This window comes from Drosophila eugracilis, unplaced genomic scaffold, assembly GCF_018153835.1.
Source record: "Drosophila eugracilis isolate 14026-0451.02 unplaced genomic scaffold, ASM1815383v1 contig_498, whole genome shotgun sequence".
In the NCBI taxonomy this organism is placed as follows: domain Eukaryota; kingdom Metazoa; phylum Arthropoda; class Insecta; order Diptera; family Drosophilidae; genus Drosophila; species Drosophila eugracilis.
In genome coordinates, this window is record NW_024573369.1 from 141,238 (window position 1) to 165,363 (window position 24,126).

Sequence of the window (24,126 nt, forward strand, 5' to 3'; positions counted from 1 at the left end):
ATTGAGTAATTTCACACATTGCTGGTCTTTTTTGGAACAGAACAATCGCCGACTATTGTCGAGGAACTCGACTTGGCTGGGTATAAAGTCGATGGTATGGTCACCAAAGTTCATCAGTCGTTGTGGCAAAGTCAAGAGTGGATTTTGGATTAGCTGGGACACCGGAGTTAAGTACACATATTACATCATCATGAAGTTCTACATGGGATTGGCGGCGATTGTGATGGTTTCTCTAGTTAAACCAGGAGAGGCCACCTTTGGCAAACTGAATCTTCTGCTTGGAGGAGCAACCACATCGGGCTATGGATCTGGATATGGTTATGGCTCTGGTTATGGCTCCGGCTATGGCTCTGGCTATGGATATGGATCGGGCTATGGATCAGGCTATGGTGCTGGCTATGGATATGCTCCTGAGAACGTGGTGAAAGTGATCAAGGTGTCGGTGGTGCCAAGCGGTGGAGTCGGAGGAGGCTATGGCGGCGGCTATGCTGGAGGCTATGGTGGTGGCTACTCTGGTGGCCTCTCCGGTGGTTTTGTGGGAGCTGCTCCGGCCATTTCTACATCCGCTGTGGTTACTCCGGTGGTCACTTCAGTGTCCACGCCAGTGGCAGCTCCTGTTCTTGCCGGTGGTGCCGGCTATGTGAGTGGTTTCGGAGGTGGCCTGACCGGAGGTTTGGGTGGCTATGGAGGCTCTTTCGGTGGTGGTGCAGCTCTGCCCGCCTCCTATGGCTTTGGAGCTGGTTATGGCGCTGGCGGTGGCTTTGGACTGGGATTCGGAGCACCACCACCACCATTGGGTCTGGCTGGAGGACTTTGCTAGAGAACGAGGAAACTACAGCTTCGAGTGGTACTTTTTTTTTTTGATAATTTTAAAAAACGATTTGTAATTAAAAGTTAACGATTTATAATAAAATGTATAAATAACGAGTAAACATCTTAAGAGACGTTAGAACAAAACTACTGCATTGACAAGCCCAAAAGTCTGCTAACAAAAGATGTACCCAAGAAACTAAAGTTCTATTTTTTAACTGACATTCCAGTTTTTTCTACTCTTTTATTCACCAAAAACTGGCGTTTGTAATCTTGGCATTTTGCAATTTGAAAGCTTGACAATTACAAAATAAAAATTTCGCACCTAATTGAAGAAGCCACCGCCCCCACCCTGATGACCTTCGTTTTGGACCTCTGAATGAAATCGAGAGTTGAGTGCTGTTTACGCACTCAGTTAGCCGGCTTTAACCCTTTCCACCGCCCTTAACCCAACAAGCCGCAGATCGTGAGCCCAACGAAACTGTTAATGGTAATCAAGTGCCAAAAACCAAAAGCAAAACCAAAGTCAAAGTCACAAGAGCCAAGCCCAAAAAAAAGATACGAGAATGTTGTACGCCCGTTGGGTGCAAATTGGTTGAGCTGGACCAGCTCCAGCTTCAGCACCAGCTCTATCTCCACCTCCATTTCCATATGTACATGTGTCGCAGCCACTCCAACCACTTGGGCCACCTCGAACCACAGAAAGGCCAAAGAAATACACCACAAAAAAGTAGACAATCTGTAAATGGAAATGTGTAAATTGGCTATGATTTAATATTTGCCAAGTTCGGACAAGAAAAGAGTTAAATTACAAATATGTTTAGCATACAGATGTAGAAAATACACTAAGTTTCTAAATTGTAAGATTCTTTAGTCTTAATATATGTTAAAGTTATTTTATGATTGGTTTAAGTTTGCTATTTTAAGAACTGTTTCTTATACATATCATGAAGTAGAAATAATTTTGTATAAATGAAGAAAGTGTTTAAGCTACTATTATAAATATTCTACATTTTCGAAACGCACTGTAGTAAAAGAATGTTCAATGGCCAGATTTTTTGGCCAACAAAACAAACAGAATAAGCTTAAGAATTTTGTATTCTGCAAATTTGTAAAATTCCACGCATCTTTCCTTAAATATTGTTTTAACGATACTCTCGTGTTTGGCTAAGAACCAGTTGTCAAGTTATGGGAACGTTAAATTTAGCCAGATGGAGCTCTGTTGGGATGACCCAATTTGCATAAATGTCTAGATCAATAGGGGACAAAAAAATATAAAACAAAAAGGCCAAAAAGCGACATTTACATATATGTAATATTTGATCTGAGATGTTTGGAAATGCGTCAGAAAACGTGGACGTGGCCGACGTGGACAGGTTTTCTGGTCGAAATCCGAGATGAACGAAGATTTCTGGGCGTGCTTGGGTTATTTGGATTTCGGGATATTTAACTATTTGGATATTGGCGAGGCTTTAACCCGTTGAGTTCCACGACTACGTGAAGTCATGCACAAGATTTCGGGGGACTGAATGAGTGACAATGCCAATACACTGGCCACGCACATGTGCCAGCGTGCACTGCGAGAAATTGGAGGTGTTTTTAATGTTTTTATAGTTTGTTTAACTTTTAACTCTTTAACTAATAATGTTACATTGATAGTTTTGGGTTCTTTTCATAATTATTGTTAGTTTGGTTATTATAATCTTATTTTTTATTTAATGAAATGTCTATAAATGGAGATTTCACTTTGGGAACTATATAGATATATCCTATATAATAAATTAGGTTTATATTATTATTATATTCCTCAATATAGCCTCAATCAAATTGGGACAATAATGAAATGAGACCATTAACATGCAACTCACATGGCATTCTCTGTTTGAATTTCCCATCGTTTGTTGACATTCTCAAGAAGGCCAGTCAGAGATGATTAATATTCAAGATATTTATTTAATGTTCTGTAAATTACTTTAAAATTCTTAATATTGTTACTTAGTTTAAGATCACAGATCATAATGCCCTTCAAATTATCGCACTCAATGAAGCCAAACATTTCGCTCAGTGCTAATTTGTGTGTTGGGGAATTACCTGAGCTTCTTGCGAATCCGTAACGCTCTTGGTTTTTGGATTTATTTAACTATTTATGTTTTTTTGTGTTTTTTTTTTTTTTTTGCTGTACCTCGGGAGGAGATGCGAGAAAATATCTCACTTGATGGTTAAGTAGTTGAGGTGACAGACAGATAGATAGATAGATAGATAGACAGCCGGTGGCTCAGAGCCCCGCCCAGATTTGAAATATATTTGGTCTCGTCTTGTCGCTTTTGGCCCATAAGTAACCATTTATGAATTAAGCAAATAGCCATAGTGGCTGGAATCTCATCTCGTTTAGAACTACACAAAAACGAACAGATACGAACTGCTCTGCCGCCTGCCGGGCTGGCCCAGCTTGCCGGGCTGGATGGGTATAAATTAGTGCCCCCTGTCGAATTGGGACATCAGTTGAGTTTCGTTTAGGTTGCGGACAGCATCAGTAGCATCACTAGCTTTACTAGTATCCCCCCCCAGCACTACCATGAAGTTGTACGTTTGCGTTTCACTGGCCCTTTTGGCCATTTCGTGCCCAGTTCCCTCCGATGCCCTGTTGGGCGCCAAATTGGCTCTGCTGAAGGCCATTGGCGGTGGTCTGGGTGGCGGTAGCTCCACCGGTGGTGGCTACTCCACTGGCAGTGGTGGCTATGGAGGCGGCTATGGCAGCGGTGGATATTCCGGTGGCTACAACCAGGGATACTATAGCCAGCCCAGCCGACCAGTCTACAGTTCGGGATACGGAAGCTCCTCATCATCATCCGCCAGCAGCAGCAGCTATGGAGGCGGTTATGGTGGTGGTTATGGCGGCGGTTATGGAGGTGGCGAGCAGGTCATTAAGGTCATTAAGGTGGTGGAGCAGCCCTCTTACGATTATGGACGCTCTTCCAGCTATGGAGGCAACTATGGAGGTTACTCATCGAGTGCTTCCTCAAGTGCTTCTTCCAGTGCCAGCTCCAGCTCCTACTCCGCTCCAGCTCCCGCTGTGACCTACTCCGCCCCGGCTCCTGCTCCCGCTGTAACCTACTCCGCCCCTGCGCCAGCTGTGACTTACTCTGCCCCAGCTCCCGCTGTTACCTACTCTGCTCCTGCTCCAGCTGTGACCTATTCCGCCCCGGCTCCTGCTCCCGTTGTGCGTGTTCAGGCTGCTCCTGCTGTTACCTACTCTGCTCCAGCTCCCGCTGTGACCTATTCCGCCCCAGCTGCTGCTCCCGTGACCTACTCCGCCCCAGCTCCCGCTCCAGTGGTTCGCGTCCAGGCTGCTCCTGCTGTGACCTATTCCGCCCCAGCTCCTGCTCCCGTGACCTACTCCGCTCCAGCTCCCGCTGTGACCTACTCCGCACCGGCACCAGCTGTTACCTACACTGCTCCCGCCCCCGCCCCAGTGGTTCGCTATGCTGCCCCAGCACCGGCGCCCATTAGCTTCGCTCCTGCACCCGCACCCGCTCCCGTTGCCTACGCTCCTCAGCCACAGAGCCAACAGGTGGTGAAGACCATCAAGCTGATTGTGGACGAGGATCGTGCTCCAGCCCCGGTTTATGGACCACCGGCTGTGGACTCCAGTTACTCTAGCGCCTCCTCTTCTGCCTCCGCCTCCGCTGGTGGCTACAACAGTGGTTACAACGGTGGATTCAACGGTGGTTACAACAGTGGCTACACTGGTGGTTCCAATGGTGGATTCGGTGGTGGATTCAATGGCGGCTGGAAGCGTGGCGGTATCTTCGAGAAGCTCGTTGGCTGCTAAACCATGGAGATCCAGCAAAAACCATCCTAACCTAATCGTACTCAACTATTTTTTTTCTAGTTCTAAAACGAATACTTCTATTTTTTTGTTCGATCGATGTGTACATAAAATAAATCATTATAACAGATATAAAACCCTGATATGCATCCATAATGTTATGTAATTGTTCGAGTCTTTGAAGAATATCTCTGTCTGCTATAGATATAGTATAGATATATATAATGTATTTTTCGGGGTTTTTTTCATGGTCTCCCCCCAATGCTAGGGTTCATTGTGTTATTGATTCTAAGCTAAATTAGCACCCAGTTGCTAACTCCCAACGAATCGGTGGCGATTCATATTCCAATTCCGGATCTTGGGAGATCGTGAAGAAGGCCCTGAGAATGGGGCTAAGATCGGTTCGGGTCTATAGGGTCTTTGCTAATTTGCATTTAAATATAAAAACATTTAAGATTATTTTCCTAGTAGGTTAAGATAAATCTAATCTTTGTGGAATCTTTTAGGCTTTTTATTTAAACGTTTGATAGAATTTTATATTGATTTTTATTTTTGTTATATTGATTGGAAAATAATATTAAGGAAAGACATTTTTGAAGAAAAATTGTTATAGTTTTTTTAGTTTTTAACCTCTAACTTGGTGAAAACAAGACGCCGAGCTAAAAGAGTGACTGTTTTGTGCATCTAACGACCAAATCTTACTTCCATATAAGTTTTGGACAGATATACGAAAAATAAATTTTTTGGAAAAATTCAGAATTTTTTAAAAGGGGTAACATCATCATTTTTTGTGAAAAATCTACAAAAATTTGGATCTTTAGGTGTGAATCCAGTTTTATTGGAAATTTAATAACGATTCCAACGAGATATTGCATTCCACATTTGGACCATTATTGGCTTAGTTATGAACACAACACTGTCGTTGTGGGAGCAATCGGCATAAACCAAATTTCACATTTTCGATAAGGGGTAACATCATCATTTTTTGTGAAAAATCTACAAAAATTTGGATTTTTAGGTGTGAATGCAGTTTTATTGGAAATTTAATAACGATTCTAACGAGATATTACATTCTACATTCACACAATTATTTCCATGAAAATCAGGCCGGAAAACTTAGCTTTTGAGTGTTTTTCTGTTTAAAATAAAATTAATTATATTGCCGCCTTATCGATAGAAAATTGCATATAGATTCCGTGATCTTTAGCAATCAAGTGTCATGCAATTCGAGGAGCAGTCATCCAAAGGTGTCACCGATGGGCGTTCAGCCAAGACCAAGAACTTCCGTTCGCCGGAGAATATAAAAGCAGGGAAGCCCAGCTAAGATTTGGTCAAACAAAATGCAAGCGTTTAATCAGCAATTGTTTATTTTAGTTGCTGTGGCTTTTGCGGCCTCAGTAGGTGGTCATGGGGTGGAGCAGGATCATCTGGCCAGTCATGGTAAGTATGATTAATGTTTACTGAATTAAATCATCTAACTATATATATATATCTTTACCATTAGCCTATGGACCCGCCATACACATTAGCTCTGGAGTACTCCAACTGGCTCCCGATACGGAGCCCACTCAATTGCTGCTGGTGCCCAATGTATACTCATCGTCACTGGGAAATCCCTGGCCGCATTTCTTTATGGACACCTTGACGGCATCACACCTGCCACACTCATCGATTCCAATGATCCCGGCCACCCCCTCGATTCATGAACCCCGCATCGTGGTCAATGATAATGTGGACTTTTCGCAGCTTAAATTGCCCCAGCATAAAGTTGTCCACTCCCATGGACGTTGAATGGTTTTATAGTGAAACTTTTAACAAAGTATCATAAATTATTATTTCTTAGCTGGCCCATTTTCTGTTTAGGGTTTTTTTCTATATATTTTTTTTTATTATTATCTTGGATTTTTGATTTGCTCGTAGTCTTACAAAGACATTGAATATATTTTTTCTATATTTTTACTCCACCCAAAAATATTTCCCAAATTCGTTTTAACTTAGTTTTATTTCAACAAGTGCTTAAAAAAAATATAGTTTTAGAGTAAGATAATCTTTGAGCATTTTGCTAGGTCTTGGATGCGACTATCACAGTCTTTAGTAGAGATGCTCCAGATGATGGTGCTCCAGATGGTGGTCATGCTCCGCCTGATGTTCCACCTGCTGTTCGAGTGCCTGGTGCTGAAGGTGATGAAGCTCATGCTCATCCCGATCCTTGAATTCGTACAGGGTGCTGTAGCTAAAGGCACCCTTGCCATGATCGATGCCGGGCACAGCCTTATGATCCTCATAATGGGAATGAACTTCGCTGGCCTCGGCATACTCCTCGCCGGCATCACTGCTGCCATAATCCGAGGGGAAACTCTCCTCGCCCAGATGATCACCCAGTGAGCCCAAATGATCCTGATCTCCGGAAGCACCAAATTCATGAGACGACGAGCTAAAGTCCAGTTTGGACAATGCCTCGCCGCCAGTCAGGCCGCCGGCATAATGACCCAAGAGGCCAGCCGAATGGACCACACTGGAGGACAGATCGTCTCCCAAAGGATAAGACTGGATGCCCAACATCAGCAGTTGGCCCAGCAGGATCATCAGTTTCAGGCGATAGGTGAACATAGTTGCAGTTAGTTAGTTTTTTTAACTAGTTTTGTAGAAACACTCAAAAAAATAATAGATAGTTAAAGAGTTTAACCGACGCGGCGAAATGTTTCGAGTCAACTAATTTACTGCTAGCAACTCCATTTGGTTTTATATGCTCGGAGCACTCACATTCGACCGCAAATACATGCCGCATTTTCCTGCATTTTCCAATGCACACTTTTCCACACACAGTCTTTTGTTTGGCGAAAAGCGAAAAAAAAAATGTTGCAACGGACATCTGCCTGGCGCGGCCGCTCGTTCGGCTGGAGCTGATAATTTGCTGCACTTACTCCGCATTACGTCGACGTCTAAGTGGCGGGGCCATTGAAAAGCCTGTTGCAATGGTGCGTATACGTAATAATTTTCGTCTTCTCTATCATTTTTTTTTTTTTTGGCCACTTTTGACCATTAGGCTGCCCCTGTTCTCAGCATTTGGCCCATTGCGTCATTGGTGGCATCCCTGTAGGCCTTAACCCTCCGCCTATTTGCACTCCCGAGGCGGAAGCTCAAATTTTTTGGCACAGCCCAACTAATTAGGTTTATCAACAGCAAATAGTGGAAGTAGAATGGCAAATACTAAGAGTTAGTCACATATAGCCGTATATATATATATATTTTGGCCCGAACAATGCAGTGAGATATGTCCATTGTGCAAAGCGGCCAAAAAATGCAATTAACTCCTTGAGAAACTTTGCTTTTCACATTTTTCTCACCTTAACTGACCAAACATAAAGTAATCTGAATTATATGCTAATACTTAAGGCTCAGTTCTAACTAAACATTAAACACTTATCTAATATTTTAAATAACTAATTTATGTACAAAAATGCCTAAAACAAAAAACTCTTTCACCTATTACACGACTTTAAGTTTTTCAGTTTTATAAACACATGTTAAAAGAAATTAAAGATTCATGGGAGTATAATTAGAGAAAACCAGTATTACATAAAGCTATAGCTTAATCACATTTGTGGGGATATAGCTTAATAGATATAGAGCAATCTGAATTGATTTCGATTTCATGAGCCACTCGCCTGCAATTAAAAGCCAGCAGAGCGAACAGCCCGCGCTTGATCGCCAGCATTTTCCAAAAAACCACACAGCTCCATGCGTCTGACATACTCACCCATATTCCCAGCCAGATATAGATACTATATACTATATCTATATATATATATACATGGAGCACGAGCTCCTCTGGGAGATTGCAAAAGATGGAAAAGCGAAACAAAACAGCAACCGATGTACATTTGTCGATTGTGCCTGCCGTCAATATGACGTGAAATGTGCGAATAATTTGGCAAAAACAAAGCCAATATCTAACGAAGTTTGTAGGCTCTAAATATTAGTAATAAATTATTTAACAACATATAAAAATATGTTTACTAAAAGTGCTTTAAGGAAACTTAACTAAGCATAATTTACTTTTAATATTATAGAAAATATTTTTAACCAACTTTCTATATTAGAAACTAGCACTAACTATAAGCACTTTACTAATAAATATTTTTATAAATTTATATGGTAGTTAAACCATTATTAGCATCAGCTTTCATATCATACGTTAAAACAGTAATCTGCATAAAATTGTAATAAATTACTAAAGTGGACATCATGCAGTGCTAGAATGTCATTTTTCTTTGGGTGTAGCCTAACATTCCAGTATATTTTCCAAGTCGGTCAGTTTGATTAATTGGCCAGTATTAATTTGCGAGTCCATCATTCAAATGGCCAACTGGAATGGAGGCACTCGCACTTGCGCTCTTAACGCTTCTGATTGCTGCTACTTGCTGCTTGCTTGTAGCAAGTAGTTGCTGCTGGATTGCGTGCCGGCAACATCAACGACGGCAGCCACGGCAACAGCAACACCAACAGTGGGGCACACAAATTACCAATGTAATAGCACCGCTTGTTTTCTGTTTAATTTTCAACGGTAGTTGATGGTGGGGGCGGTGGGTTGCGGATCGGATCGGTTAATTGGGAACGGAGGCGGAGCAAGGTGGTAATTAGGTGGCTCGCTTTTTGGCAGCCGGAGCAAACATTTCCTAACGCAACAAATATTTTTGGCTTGGAAATTTTGCGATCGCTACCTGGATTTTGCAAGCCCAGTAGTAATACTAATTCGTGATGATCGGACACTTGGAATCGTGGGTGATATCGTCGTTGAGTCGTGTCATAGAACAGCAGTTCTATATCGCCAAAAACTCATAAATTTCCCTTGAAATGACCAAAAAGAAAGGTATCTAACTGGACACCGCATATAAAAGGTAGACATGAGTTGGTTCTCTTCCAGTGTCTCTCGGATTACCATGTCTTTTTGGATTTTAGTGGTGTTGCTGGCTGGGATTTTAGAGCCCATTGTGGCAGATTCTCTGAAGGAATATAGACCATCAACTTTGGCTATTTCCGAAGCTTCCGAAGTGAAGAATCGAAGTGATTCTATAAATCAAGATTTGGAAAATAAAAGTTCAGTTAAATCTGATTCCGAAAAGGAAATCATTTTAGATTTTTTAAAGTCCGCCAACACAAGCTATTGCAAAAATGGATTTCTCAAAGATTGGCAAAACACAGAACAGGATACAGACAGCCTCAATCTGCGACAGCTGCCGAATCTGTACAAGGACATGCTCCTCGATCACCTGCAGGACCAGATGCGTCAACTATTCATTGGACTGCCCCTGGATATAGCCTTCTCCACCCTCAACTATATATGCAGCACCATTGTGGATCTCGGTGTGGTGAGATCTAAAGTTATCCCGGATGTGTCGCGAATGAAGTTTCTACTTCGGACAGAAAACCACTGTCAGAATACCAGTATACCATTGACCCAGGCAGAGGAGCTATGGAATACTCCAGGATTCTATCAGGATCGTCCGACGGTCGTGTTCATCACCGGCTGGAAAAGTAGTATCAACGATTCCAACAGTGGTCCCGTGGCCAAAGCTTATACCTGCCGCAATGATACAAACATGCTGGTGAGTCTTAATAGTTAGTAATGTTAAAAAATATATATTAAATAAGCTTGTTTTAGATTCTGGATGCCGCTGACTTTATAGACACCCTCTATACATGGTCGGCCTTGAACACTGAGGTCATTGGAGCTAATCTGGCCAAGGCGCTACTCCGAATGAACACCACCTATGTGACCAATCAGTTCCATTTGGTGGGTCACAGTTTGGGAGCCCAGATTGCTGGCTCGGCGGGCAGGAACTATCGGCAAATGTCGGGTGGATTAACCTTGAAGAGAATCACCGGATTGGATCCGGCTAATCCATGTTTCTACGATGGGAACGATCTGGAGGGTCTACGAAGTGGAGATGCACGATTCGTGGACATTATCCACTCGAATCCCGGCATGTTGGGTACCTCAAAGCGAGCTGGAGATGCGGATTTCTTTGTCCAGGGACGGATTCCCTTCAAAGAGGGTTGTGAGGGTCTAACCACGATTAGCTGTTCGCACCAGAGAGCGGTGGACTACTGGACGGAGACGGTGTATCCGACGAATGAGAATGACTTTCTGGGCAGGCGTTGCGATCGGTATTCGGAACTCCTGCTTGGCAGCTATTGTCGGGACACGAGGACTGTGATGGGATACGCGGCCAAGCCAACGGAACTGGGACTGTTCTATGTGGGCGCTAATAGGGCTGAGCCCTACGGTCAGAATGCCAATCTAGAGACGTTTACCTACTCCACCACAGAATGTGGAGCCTGTGAATGAGTTCTTTGACTGGGAAAAGTGTCTGTCTTAGCTTATTCTAACTAGTTTTCATCAGATATACATTATTATTGATTATTCTATCTAGTTTATTATATAAAACTTTCCAATTTACATCCCTTACATAAGCCATCTAAATCAACCTAGTTAATTTATGGCCTAAAAGATGAAAGATATCTTGGCATTTTTCAATCTGCTGTGACTTATCTCTTAATTGTTAAGCATCGCAGATAACCAAGGATTTTTTCACCGATAATTTCAAGGACAAATCCGCAGTCGAGCCCCTCTCCCTTACCCCTTTTTGGCCGGATAGCTGGCCGTTTGGTCCGTGATTTGTGTGAGAAATCGCCGAATGCTGATGTCAACGCAAAGTTAATTCTTTTGTGACGTCTTTTTTGGTTGCTGTTGTTGTTGGTGGGCCACTAAAATTGGCCAGGGCACGTTGACGGAATGACAATGGTTTGGAGATCGGGAGCCGAGATCGGGGAATACGGAATGGGAAATAAACGGTGAGCAATGGGCCCGCATTAATATGGCCCTGTTGTCGTAACCGGCAGCAGCATTTGATGTTAACTACGTGAGAATTGACCTTACACTGGGAGAACAGAATGTTAGAATATGAAATTCAGTTAATCAGATAACTATATTTGTTATTTTGAAGCAGCAAAAATAGACTAAAGTTAAGTATTAGGACATATTTTAGTTAATTTATTTCTTCAGTTTGTTATATTTCTCAAACTACTACCCACCAAACCTCTTCTCCTAGTGTATATTTTGATACACTACCGGCAAAACGGGTCATGCTACTGGTCTGATGATTTTTGTTAAGAAACTGAAAGATTCCGACGTGCCATTATCAGTTAGCGACGCCACGCGATGATTAGCGTCAGCTGAAAATTGGGGAATTCCAAGATTTAATGTCGTTTCCTTTTTCTTTTCGTTGAGATTAAAATAAAATCTATTTTTGGCCTGTAAGAACCATCAAATTTAAGGTCAAACTTCTCAGCTGATAATAGACTGTATGTAATAGGGTGTTAAGTTAATCGACTGGATCCCCGGGCTGCAAACCAGGGCGTTATCTTTATATTACGACTGGAACTGGGATCTGCTTTAGTTTTCGATTAGAATTGAAATAAATGCAGATGAGCTCGGCAAATGCGAATGCAGTTAGTTCTGGGCCAGATCTATCGATTTCTCGGCGAGATGTGCTGAAGGCGACGAATCGAAATGGAACTAATTAAGTGACAAGTGCACCTTATCTGATCGAAACACACATCGATATGGTCACAGTTGAGTAGAATCATATACATATATATATATATGTATATATAAGGCAATGTGTTCGCCGCACGAGCCCCTCCCTCGGGAGGCTATAAAAACAATTGTCATTTGCCTTCCGGCACTTAGTTCTCGTCGCGTTCTCGCCCAGGATGGGAGTAATTGCCATGAAGATGCTTCCGATTGTGGTGCTCATCCTTCTCCAGCTTCTGATTCCCTCGATCCATTCCATTGAGTGGACTCTGCCGGATGTTATCGATACCATTGGAAAGGTCAGCACCAGCATCGTTGATCCCAGTCTTCTGCCCACGCCCCAAGGCCTTCTCGATGGCAGCAAACAGCTCATCGCCGGTTACCCCTTTGAATTCGTTTCCAATTCGCTCAGTGTAATCTGTGAGTATCCTAAGCAGAGCTTAAATATACTAATTAGCTAATTTTTTGTACTATTTATTCCATTTTTAGGTTCCCAGGCACTGGCATCGAACACAATCAAGTCGAAATTCTCGCCGGACATCAAATTGATGAACTTCCAACTGCAAACGGCCTGCGCAAAGGTCAACTTTCCGCTGACCAATCCGGAGAGCATGTGGAAGAGTCCACTGTTCGATCCCAAGAAGAAGGTCGTCATCCTGGCAACCGGATGGACCACCACCATCAATGGCTCCGACACCATCGATATGTTCTCAAAGGCCTACAACTGTCGTGGCGATGTCAACTTTGTGGTGAGTACTAAACTAATATATATATTAACTGAAACAAATCATGGCTAAGGGCGTTTATTAACCTATCGTTAATCAGCAGGGAAACAAGTTTGTAATCTACATTTATATTATTAGTCTTTTCTGATAAGGTTCTTAACAGATTAGTTTTGCTTACAAACAGGTTTAACCTTTTAGCCCTGGACTTAATCTGTATGCTTTCCGCGTTTTGTAAATGTAATGCCAATCTACTCAACCTGAGTTTATGTTTTCTTATTTAAGTTTAAATTTATGTTTTAGGTAGAGAGTAAGTAAACAAATAACCGGCTTTCATAGCCATTCATTGCAGTAATCAACTTAAATCAAAGTTATTTGCAAATTTACTGGGATATAAATATTTGAATGTTGGGAATAAGTCAATCGAGACAAGGAATAATAATAATATTCAGTTAATGTCAAATACGTGTTAGAAATATATATTTATTATGATATTTGATTAAATTATTATTCATTTGGAATAAATTTTAAATAAAAAAGGGAAAATGAAAAGAATTTATATAAGAGAAATATATTTTCAACCTACTAAACCTACCCTTTACTTACAGGCCGTGGATGCTGCTCGATTTGTGGACACCCTGTACACCTGGTCGGCCTTCAATACGGAGGAGATTGGCGAGAATATTGCTTTGGCATTGGTGAAGCTGCTGGATCTGATGCCGGTGGAGAATATCCATCTGATTGGCCATAGTCTGGGTGCCCATATAGTGGGTTCGGCCGGACGGCATTTGCGTCGTCTGACAGGTCGGATAATACCCAGGATCACTGGATTGGATCCGGCCAAGCCGTGCTTCAACGAGGGTGAAGTTCTCTCAGGATTAATGCGAGGAGATGCTCGATTCATCGATGTGATTCACAGTAACTCCGGAGTGCTGGGCATGCGGGATCCATTAGGCGATGTAGACTTCTATCCAGGTGGAATGGGACCCCTGCCGGCGGGCTGCTTCTCAGTGACCTGTGCCCATGCCAGATCTTGGGAATACTATGCAGAGACCATTTATCCAGGAAATGAGAGAAATTTCCTAGCTGTACGTTGCAGTTCGATGTCCAGACTTCGGGAATTCCGGTGTCCGGGAGATCAGGTGGCCATGGGATATCAGGTGCCGCAAGATATCAAGGGCAACTACTTCCTCGAGGTCAACTCCAATTCGCCCTTTGGCACGCATGCCTCGATCGTGCGATCCAGACATTTGGAGCAGTGTGGCAAGTGCCCGGATGCTGAAATGGCGAGTTCCACGACCACAGAAAAATCTGGTGGATCCTGGTTTTAACGAAGAGGAGGAGATCTCCTCCAATACCCCACCCGTTATTTATCCTAAGCTAGTGTTAGGCCTTGTTTTCTTTTTCCTTTTTGTTTTTTTTTCTTTTTTGATTATTTTGTGGCTCGTCTTGGCCCCCGACACGATTGCGGTCGATATGCAATATACAATTTGCCTTCTAAGCGTTGACAATTCAATTAAATTCGTGTTTATTACGCTTATGTAAAGCCCAAACAGCGAAGGCAGAAGGCTCACGATTTTGGAATACCCTATAAATGTGATACCGAAGGATGGTGATAAAAGTAAATAAAAATAAACTAATTAAAGATTAAAGATAATGATAATTTAGGAATATTTATAATGCCAAACAAGGTAACATATGTTCATCTTAAACTGACAAAATTGTAGATAACTCATAATACCCAATGGAAGAAAACCGAAAGATAAATAACCTGTGGAAAAGAGGCCGCTGTGTCGCCATTCTCACAAGCTCATGATTGTTGACTGTTGACTGGACTGAAGTTGGTAATATTTTGTTGACTATTATCCGAGTGGCGCCCAGGTACAGTGGGATTGGATGTCATCTGGTCGGGGCCCCTGATGAGTTTTTTATGGCCGACTAAGGTCAGCCGCCTTACTTGGTGAATGTTGTCAGGGGAGCGATGATTTCATCTCTCTCTCTGGGATCGATGATATATATATAATTCTAGGGGTTCTTTAATGGCCTAGATGTCCTAGATGGATTTGCATCTTTACGACTGGATAGTTGATTTTTCAATGAGTCAAATTGTGTTATTAATTACGACTGGCTTTGCTCTATAAAATCTAGTTTTATTGATCAAGTTATATTTTTTATTTTAGCCATCACGTAGACATTGAGTGTCAGGGCTTTCCCGTGTCCTTCGGCTGACTGTCATGATCAGGAAATGCCTTCGCCGATATCCAGTTACCTTTCGAGTTCATCTCCCCACTGTGCCATTCAGTTTTGACTTTTATTTTTGTTTTTTCTTTCAGCCCCTTCACCTGGGATCTGCATCTGCATCTCGGCTTCTCCATCTCCACAACTTACTGCAAGTGTCTCCGTTTGCGGCTTAAGCTGCCAGTTTGACAAATGACTCACTCGACGCCAGCTTCTCCAGCAAGATTCCCCCTCTCACCGTGCGGTTTAAGCCAAAACCCACTGCACTGAGAGATAAAAGTTAAAATAAAAATTAAATTAAATAAAATAAAATGTTAAGCTAAAAAAATAACAGATAAAAAAAAAAAATTTTAATTCCATGTTCAGGCAAATTTTGTGCACTCCCGGGTATATATAATTCCCAACTGGTTTTAGCCCAACAGTAGCCAGTAGGGCCCGCGGACCACCCAAAAATCAGTCAAGTCATTTCGGTGTGTGTGTGTGTAGAATGTGTTAGTAAAAGCCCTCCAAGTGGTATGGTGATGGTACCCCATCATATTGGTGGTACCTCATCATGTTGGTGGTACTCCAGGTTGGACTCCAGGAGGATGCAGTGCAGCATGAATAGAGGTGGCGACGCCTACTACACTACTATCATGCACTGGACTGGGCTGGCAACTTCGGCAAGACGGAAATCATGGTAAGTGGCAAGCTGTTCTATATTTTATTGCATAAGCCTAGGGGCATTTTTGCCTAATAATCCGCAGTTTTTGCGACGGCTTGCATGCCGCCAATAAAATGTGGATAGTTAGATAGAAAACGTTTAGTTAAGTTAAATTTACCCGGCTGTGTTCACCTTCAGTTCCAAGCCTATGTGAAGCCTAGAGACCGGGTACTTCTCTGGATTTGTTGACCTCTTTTCTGCTACTGGGAACTGGGAACCTGGCTCTAATCTCTCCCAGTCCGTCGGAATTGCATTGCATTATTGGTCAACAGAAACTCCACATTGCTATGAAACTATATTGAAGTTAGTTTCTCAAGCCCAGCTTTTCGGTCAGTGTAGATCTGGTGCAGTTTCCGCCAGCAGCGAGGCGAGGAAATGATCCATCAAGCGTGTGAGTTATGTACGAATTTTGCAACTTGGCCACATGGTTGGCTGACTTGATGGCTACCCAGTTGCGGCTTCTGCTTGTAAAGCGGTCGACCCTGGTCAAGAATCGGACGCTCAAAGTGGTTTAATAAACTGCAATTACCCGACCTGGCCCAGCCACCCGCTGTCGGAGATTTATTTTGTGGATTCTCGTCCAGATTAGTCTGGGCCACGCAGTTTGCCGTATTTTTTTTTCGCCATAAATAGCGAGTGGCGATCCAGTGGTTACAGCATTCGAGTGCCAACACTTCGAGACGCACTAACTCCTTAGTCAGGATATAAAACTTAAAACTTAAAACTCAAAAAGCCCAAAACTCACAGGATGAAGGTGTTCATTGTACTCTGCGCTTTGGTGGCCTGTGTTTCGGCCGGAGTGGTGCGATCCTCCGGCTGGGGATCGAGTCCTTGGGGCGGCAGCAGCGGAGGATGGAACAGTGGCTGGACGACTGTCCAGCAGCCTCAGATCGTCAAGGTGATCAAGCTGGGAGGAGGAGGAGGCGGCAGCGGCATCTGGGGAGGTGGTAACTCCGGATGGGGAGGCAGCAACTCTGGATGGGGTGGAAACTCTGGATGGGGAGGCAGCAACTCCGGATGGGGAGGTAGCAACTCCGGATGGGGCGGAAACTCCGGCTGGAGCAGCGGCAACTCAGGATGGAACAATGGCTGGTCCAGCTCTGGCTCCAGTGGATGGTGGTAAAGGATCAGGATACGTCACCATCTCTAGGAGACCAAATCCAAGTGGAAGTCCCAATCCCAACCTATAATCCCAATCCCTATCCCCCCGATCCCCCTCTCTGCACCTGGTTCACAATTCACGATTTTGTAACATAGATCTTAAGTACCTTTTTTTTGAGTAACAAATAAATAAATGTACGAATCCAATGCATAAAATCAGCGATGCTGCTCGTTATCGCCGACTAGTTTAGCATTTTTATGATGCATCTGTGAATTATTGATAGCTGCACTCAGAGAAACGAAGTTCTGTAAGAAAGATTGTTATGAGTTTATGGATGGTAATGCTAGTTTAGAAACAAAGTTGTAGAATCAGTTAAAGTTCTAATGTTAACTCATCATTGAGAAACATTTTAAACTTTCTGAAAGAATAATTTTATATAGTTCTTAGTACTTTTTATTCTTTGTGCACACAATTAACATTCTAAACTTGAGAACCGACTGTATCTGACTGAGCAATTATTAATATTTTATGCATTTTGCAAATGATTGTGGAACAGCGTGTTGGTGGCCAAGGTGCTGATGCGAGTGGAGTTCAGCGAAGATCATCTCGAGGCGGTGGCACAGTGGTTTTACTTTTAAAACCACATTCAATTTATGTGTTTTATGTCATTATTTCTTAGCTTTGTTTTACAAGGAAGCCAACTTACTTTAACTTCTTCTTTTTACAACTAAATTAAGTGTCATAAAAAGATTTAACTGCCTAGCCTTTATAATATTTTATTAACTCTACTTTGAATGTAAAAATAGAGGTCTTAACCTTGATGAAAAGTACTTAATTTTTTAATATTCTTAACATACGGCCATGCTCTTTACCTCACCCAAAGAAATGTAAATATTTTCTTAATTTTCTTTCCAAGGAAACCCAAAATTGCTACCACTGTATGGATTTTTACCATTTTCTTGGGCCCCGTTGAGGTCGTCTTGTGGACTTGGCTTTGGCTTCAACCGCCAGAAAGCCACCAAGCCACCGCAAGCGTTGGTAGCCAAGAAAAGCTATTTGGCCATACACACAGCGGAGTTGTTGATGAAATTTATGGTAAGTAATGCACTTGAGCATGCACCTAACCATGTTTGCACGCCAATTGACATTGAACCAGTGTCTGCGGAGTCGTGTCTCGTATATTTAGCGATTCAATAGCGGCTGCTGTATAAATGAAGATTAATTGACGCAAATATTGCATGGCAATAGCGCGAAACGATGCCGAAAATGAACATAAATTCGAAATGAAAATTATAAGGAAAATCGTTTGTTTATGATCACCATTTAAATGCTCTGCGGCATGGGAGAACTCTAGGCAGTTTGAATTGAATCGTTATTTAGGTTAGTTAATATGTTAATTAATTGCAATTTCTTATATGATTTGAATTAAGAAACATCTTTTAATATCTAAAAAACATGAACCACGATTCTCACACTCCAAAACACTGTCAAGATGTTCGCCATAAGTTTCATATTTTACTTAAACCCGTCAAGCGGCAAGACTTCGAAATTCCTCAAAATAATAATTAAGAAAAATTGAACAACAAATTGCATGGCTGCAGCGCAAAATATTCTTAGAATTTCGCATGGAAATAGTTAGTAGACTTGTAAGACAAATTGCAAGGCGTTTCGTGGCCAAATGTACTATGTGAGCTGGCAATTAATGATGCAGCCATGGCTCAGCAGTTTGCAAGTGCTGCGGTGGCGTATACGCGATGTTCCCAGCCAGCGCACATTGCGTATCCGCCGAGTGTGGCAGCGTACTTGAGAGTTTTGAGTTTTTCTTTTCGTGTAAGGCAGACACAAGTTGCTAGCAAAGTCGCATTGTGCCGACATGAAGTGCAGTTCTCAACCTTCCTTTGGGAGCTTGGCTGGATTGGTTGGAGGGATGGCAGGCTGCAGCTGCTCAGCCGCTGACTCAGCCGAAGTTTCCGCCTTTCGGAGCTATAAAAACTTGCCACAGTTCTGGGTTGGTTCATCAGTGGTGTTGAGCCTCCAGCAGTGTTTGCACATCGGTTCTAAGTCTTCGAAATATTCGTGTGCTCATTTTTTTTGTATATTTTTGTTTGAGTGATATCTAAGGATGCGTCACGCTCTGGTCCTTGTTTTCGTGTGCGGTCTGATGATCGCCTTTGCCTCAGCCGGTTTGCTGGGTGGTGGAGGCGGTGGTGGTGGCTACGGTGGTAGCGGTGGTGGTGGCTATGGTGGTGGTGGCGGCGGAGGCGGTGGTCAAGGTGGCTGGCAGAAGAACGGAGGAGGCGGTGGTGGCGGCCAGGGAGGCTATGGCGGTGGTAGCCAAGGTAAGTGTTTCTATATTTGGATTTCCATATTAGATATGTTTGATAATGTTCATTCTTTTAGGTGGACATGGAGGCGGCGGCCAAGGAGGCTGGCAGAAGAATGGAGGAGGTGGTGGTGGCGGTCATGGCGGTGGTGGTGGACAAGGAGGTTATGGAGGCGGCAGTCAAGGTTTATCTATGGAACATATATTTCAAGGATTAGATTATATATACTATTAAATTTCAGGTGGCCATGGAGGTGGACAAGGAGGCTATGGAGGCGGTGGCCATGGAGGCGGGGGTCATGGAGGTGGTAGCAAATCCTTGGCTGGCAATCGCGGCAGTTCCGTGTCCTGGCAAGGTGGCAACAACAAGCACGGAGGCGGCGGCGGTGGTGGAGGAGGCGGTGGTCTTTATGGAGGCGGTGGCGGCGGTGGTGGCAAGAGCCACGGCGGTGGCTGGTAATTACCACACCGAGAGCAGCAAATCCACCGGCTGATGCTGACTAGTGTTCCATGGCATAGAGATAGAGACAACTCCCTGGATCTTCCCGTTTTTTTCTATCTAAAGTCCTTCTATTTCTGCTTTCATTGTTTTTCTACTAATAAAGTTATTTTATGCATTTTGTAAATAAGTTTGGGCTTGATTTTTGGCTTAATATTAAGATTAATATAAAAGAAAGTTTAGAAATTGTTATTATTATTTTTATAAAGTGTTGTCTATATAGAAAGTGCTTGATATTTTTTTGACTAATAGAAGAAGTTCTAAAGTTTTGAAAACTTAAAACTGTTTTTAAATTGTTTGTAAATTCTGTTGATATATGAAGTTGAAAACTTTCTAAAGTTATTTAAAAATGACTCAAGACTTTGGGTTTTCATACCTGTTCCTTTTCGAACTCGATCAAAACTTTTTTTTACTAATTAGTAAATAATTTGAATTAATATAAATCACGCCTGCCTCTCAAGAAACAACGCTTATCAAAATTACTTTCTCATAAGATTTATTCACAAATACACAAAAAAAAAAGGTTGATTAAGTTTAGGGCAGAGAAATGTTATATACAAGTTGAGCAGTATTTTCTGGTATCGTCTCGTCGCAGTTTCGCCTCGGATGGATGTCGTCTCGTTTCCAGGATTGCTTTACCAGCTCCAGCCGCCGCCTCCTCCACCGGAAGACCAACCGCCTCCACCGCCGCCAGAGGACCAACCGCTGCTAATCTTGCTAGGCCAAGCGGAGGAGGATCCGCCAGAGGACCAGCCACCAGAACCACCGCCGCTCTTCCAACCACCACCTGATCCACCTGATGACCAGCCACCGCCGCCGCCGCCGCTCTTCCAGCCACCACCACCGCCGCCGCCGCTCTTCCAGCCACTGCTCAAGCCGCCCAAAGCCTGGGACTTCCAACCGGAGAGACTGGACAGGGCACTAGATAATCCACCGGAGGACCAACCACCTGAGCCACCTCCGCTCTTCCAGCCACCGCCTCCTGATCCACCCGATGACCATCCACCTCCACCGCCGCCGCTCTTCCAGCCTCCTGATCCGCCGCCGGAGGACCAACCGCCGCCGCCACCACTGGACGGCCAGGCACTGATAATGACCTTGCTGCCTCCAGATCCGCCTGAGGACCAACCACCACCGCCTCCGCTGCTCCAGCCATGTGGCTTGCCCTGGGCCACTATGCAACCCAGCACCACCAGCAGACCGAGAAGGCCAAGTCGTCGCGTTGTCATCGTGGATTGCATCTCTGTAGCTGCCGTGCACTAACTAATGCCCCACTGCAACCACTCTCGACTATTTATACCCATCCAAGATTCTGAGCCACTCAGCCACTGAGCCACACAGCTTCGCCACAGCCGCTGCCTCGTATAATCAGATGTAATTGCCAAAACTGCCAGCGACCAGCTTACAATGGCCAGCTTGGATTGGCTGCTTCGGGGTAACTCGGCGAGTGGGTCGGGTGGTGGTGGCGGTGGCTCAATTCACCTCAGTACTTGGGCCTCATTATGCCAACTCTGACTTTCGATTTCGTACGCTTTGTTGGCCCACACGTAGGTCGACCGTTCTGCGCGCTTGGGGCACCAGACTTACTATATCAGTCACACTAGACTACAGTTCAGCCCAGCCCTACATTATCCTAACCTACAGAAAGGAGAAAGGTAAGTAGGTAACTTATGATTTACTGAGTAGTTTTCTAAAGGATAAAACACTAAAAGTAATATTCTTTTGTAGTGAAGTGTAGCCCAGACAAGCTGATACCGCATCATGATCATCGATCTATTGGCTCTCGATTTTTATGTAGCAACCGCAAAGTACTTAATTGAGTACGCCTGCCGGTGGTTGGATGGCTAGATATAGAGCCCGAGGAGCCAGGGATCGGATCGATCTGGCAATTGGTTCTTTATGCCTGCCCATTATTCAGAATGGCGATGGTGATGGCGATGGCGATACAGATTGGTATTGGAATGGCAGATTGCAGGTGGAGGAAGGTGTGTGATGGTGATGGCGGTGGAAATGGAGATCGAGATGGAAGTCAGCTGCGTGTTTGTCTTTGTGGCTACCGTGCTGCTGCTGCGGTTGCACATAATTCGTGCTGTCTGGCAGCTGCAAATCGGGTCGCCGGCAAATCAATCAATCAACTCGTTGCAATTGTTCGGGTGCAACTTATGAGTTGACACCGAACCCATCACGAAAGATTGACGTCTCTCACAAGAAGGTGTCTCGGCCGATGAGCTGGTAATGTGTTTCCATTATTCCAAAGATCCAAAGATGCAGATCATTGCCTTAGGCCAAAAAAATGTTTCGATTTCGTCAGCGACATAAATTAGAAAACAAGAAAAGAAACTGCAGATTTTTATATACCCTTGGCTATATTATCGTTTCGATATTTATTTATAGATTTTTTATGGGACACGAAACGTTTAGCGGTGAATAAATTAAGCATTATAAATGAATATCAATTTGTAGAAATAAACTTGAGGTGTAGTTTATTTTATAAATATTTCTAGAAGTACATAAACTCCTCTTTCATAGTAAAGTCATTTTTAAGACTCATAAAAACGGCTACCGCATATGATGAAGAGATTTATTTCATTAAAAACCCACTAAAAAAGCAATCAATTTAACAACTAGTTAATAACTACATCAAGGGGAAAATTCTATCAATAAAAAAATCGCATTTATTTATGCTGCTGCCCTTCTTTTCGGACAAATTTATTCACAGAAATTAATCCTCCAGAACAAAGAGTAGAATGAATATTTTGTGGACTTAAAAGTCAGCCTATCTTGCCCCAAAATGCTAATTATACACCTTTGATAGGCCAATTCAATAGGCCAAAGAATCAAAAATAACCACTTGAACCTTTTGGCTTTTGCACGTTTCCACCGCTGGCCGGATTTTAATTCATGGGCGGCATAAAAATCAAATTTGGGTCTTTTGTGCGATCGACTGACAATCGTTTCTCTCTTTTTTTCTCGATTTTCTTAGACGGAATGATCGATGGCTTGGAAAACAATAAAATGCGCTTTTTGAGTCGCGAAAGAGCTGCAGAAAAAGCCGAAAATCGTCTAAGTACCTGTCCCATTAACTGCTTGCTTCGATTGGCAGGTGATGACCTCAACCATTTGGCCATTGGGTCAGAGTCAGAGTCAGAGTTAGAGTTAGAGCAGGAAGCCAAAGTCAACCGGTTCCCCTCCCAGTCACAAGGCACTGACAATTAAAAATGGAAATTCTTTTCTTGTATATTATTGCATAAATTCTAACAAACAAATACCTCTAAAAAAAAAATATTTAAAAAATACTAAATTCTAAGCTGCTTGGCCTTTTCGTTTTGGCAGTTTGAACTATTTGTGGTTGGTCCTTGGGTTAGCCAATCTTTACCAGCCCTTGTTCCAGCCGCCAGACTGAGCACCACCGGAGTAACCACCAGAGTAGCCGCCGGAGTAACCGCCAGACTGAGCGCCAGAGTAGCCACCGGAGTAGCCTCCAGATTGACCGCCAGAGTAGCCTTCGCTGATGACCTTCACGATGACCACCTTCTCAACGGGCCTGGGAGCTGGGGCAGAGTATCCGCCACCGCCGGAGTATCCACCACCGCCGGAGTATCCACCGCCGCCAGAGTAGCCACCGCCGTTGGAGTAGCCACCAGAGTAGCCACCACCACCGCCGCCACCGCCTCCACCTCCGAGCTTTCCTCCAAAGCCACCGCTCAGACCGCCCAGGCCGCCGCCCAATCCACCGCCGAGACTGCCCAACTTGCTTTGCAGCAGCTGTCCAATGCCGCCAGCACCTCCGCCAATGGAGCCACCGCCGCCACCGCCGCCGCCTCCAAGAAGACCACCGAGCGAGGCCTGACCAACGGACAGGATGGCGGCAAGGATCACCAGAATGCAGGTAAAGGGTTTCATCTCGAGTAGCGAATGGGTAACAATCGGTTTCAAACAGCTGACCAAACTAATTCCAACCACAGCCGGAGCACGCACCTTTATACCCCCGAAAAATCGATGGATCGATCCGAATGAGATGGGGTCCAATTAGAAGCCATTGATGGGCAGAGCGGCCAGAGCAGCATCATCGTTTTGGCTGCGATTTCATAATAACCCACATTCGGCTATGCTTGCCGGCGGTTCTTTTGTTTGCCTATGCTAATCTGTGCGCATGCGCGGCTTACTTCGGATGAGGAACCGCTTCTCCTCCAGTTTGCACAGTGGTTTGGTAGGTGTTAAATCGTTGTAGGAAGGGGAAATCTCTTGGGAAATCCACTGACAACATCATTTTGGTAAAGATGAGTACATCAAACATTAT

The 24,126-nt window shown here is 43.7% G+C and overlaps 10 protein-coding genes across 10 annotated transcripts; 7 read left to right on the forward strand and 3 right to left on the reverse strand.

The window, feature by feature from the left end:
- The first annotated feature begins 86 nt into the window (after positions 1-86).
- Positions 87-1,398, forward strand: LOC108105347 (glycine-rich cell wall structural protein). Its single transcript, XM_017211853.2, has one exon. The coding sequence runs from the start codon at positions 92-94 to the stop codon at positions 818-820; it is 729 nt and encodes a 242-aa protein (XP_017067342.1). The 5' UTR covers positions 87-91; the 3' UTR covers positions 821-1,398.
- A 1,894-nt stretch (positions 1,399-3,292) lies between these two features.
- LOC108105323 (glycine, alanine and asparagine-rich protein) lies at positions 3,293-4,782 on the forward strand. Its single transcript, XM_017211817.1, has one exon. The coding sequence runs from the start codon at positions 3,386-3,388 to the stop codon at positions 4,640-4,642; it is 1,257 nt and encodes a 418-aa protein (XP_017067306.1). The 5' UTR covers positions 3,293-3,385; the 3' UTR covers positions 4,643-4,782.
- Positions 4,783-5,858: 1,076 nt separating this feature from the next.
- LOC108105334 lies at positions 5,859-6,430 on the forward strand. Its single transcript, XM_017211827.1, is given in 3 exon segments — positions 5,859-5,960; positions 5,962-6,079; positions 6,144-6,430. Coding segments are annotated over 3 exon segments (507 nt in total).
- Positions 6,431-6,730: 300 nt separating this feature from the next.
- Positions 6,731-7,249, reverse strand: LOC108105342. Its single transcript, XM_017211839.1, has one exon. It carries the CDS (start codon positions 7,247-7,249, stop codon positions 6,731-6,733), a length of 519 nt encoding a protein of 172 aa, XP_017067328.1.
- Positions 7,250-9,582: 2,333 nt separating this feature from the next.
- On the forward strand, positions 9,583-10,991 carry LOC108105318 (phospholipase A1). Its single transcript, XM_017211810.1, has 2 exons — positions 9,583-10,248; positions 10,305-10,991. The coding sequence occupies exons 1-2, from the start codon at positions 9,583-9,585 to the stop codon at positions 10,989-10,991; spliced, it is 1,353 nt and encodes a 450-aa protein (XP_017067299.1).
- A 1,397-nt stretch (positions 10,992-12,388) lies between these two features.
- LOC108105389 (vitellogenin-1) lies at positions 12,389-14,606 on the forward strand. The gene is made up of 3 exons (XM_017211933.2): positions 12,389-12,659; positions 12,729-12,988; positions 13,570-14,606. The coding sequence occupies exons 1-3, from the start codon at positions 12,419-12,421 to the stop codon at positions 14,290-14,292; spliced, it is 1,224 nt and encodes a 407-aa protein (XP_017067422.1). The 5' UTR covers positions 12,389-12,418; the 3' UTR covers positions 14,293-14,606.
- A 1,938-nt stretch (positions 14,607-16,544) lies between these two features.
- LOC108105325 (protein FAM98B) lies at positions 16,545-17,210 on the forward strand. Its single transcript, XM_017211819.2, has one exon. The coding sequence runs from the start codon at positions 16,651-16,653 to the stop codon at positions 17,023-17,025; it is 375 nt and encodes a 124-aa protein (XP_017067308.1). The 5' UTR covers positions 16,545-16,650; the 3' UTR covers positions 17,026-17,210.
- Positions 17,211-19,035: 1,825 nt separating this feature from the next.
- On the forward strand, positions 19,036-19,953 carry LOC108105329 (ctenidin-1). The gene is made up of 3 exons (XM_017211823.2): positions 19,036-19,343; positions 19,405-19,512; positions 19,570-19,953. Exons 1-3 carry the CDS (start codon positions 19,127-19,129, stop codon positions 19,785-19,787), a joined length of 543 nt encoding a protein of 180 aa, XP_017067312.1. The 5' UTR covers positions 19,036-19,126; the 3' UTR covers positions 19,788-19,953.
- A 352-nt stretch (positions 19,954-20,305) lies between these two features.
- LOC108105327 (loricrin) lies at positions 20,306-21,080 on the reverse strand. Its single transcript, XM_017211821.1, has one exon. The coding sequence runs from the start codon at positions 21,065-21,067 to the stop codon at positions 20,462-20,464; it is 606 nt and encodes a 201-aa protein (XP_017067310.1). The 5' UTR covers positions 21,068-21,080; the 3' UTR covers positions 20,306-20,461.
- Positions 21,081-23,038: 1,958 nt separating this feature from the next.
- On the reverse strand, positions 23,039-23,758 carry LOC108105332 (glycine-rich protein 23). Its single transcript, XM_017211825.2, has one exon. The coding sequence runs from the start codon at positions 23,727-23,729 to the stop codon at positions 23,199-23,201; it is 531 nt and encodes a 176-aa protein (XP_017067314.1). The 5' UTR covers positions 23,730-23,758; the 3' UTR covers positions 23,039-23,198.
- Positions 23,759-24,126: the final 368 nt, after the last annotated feature.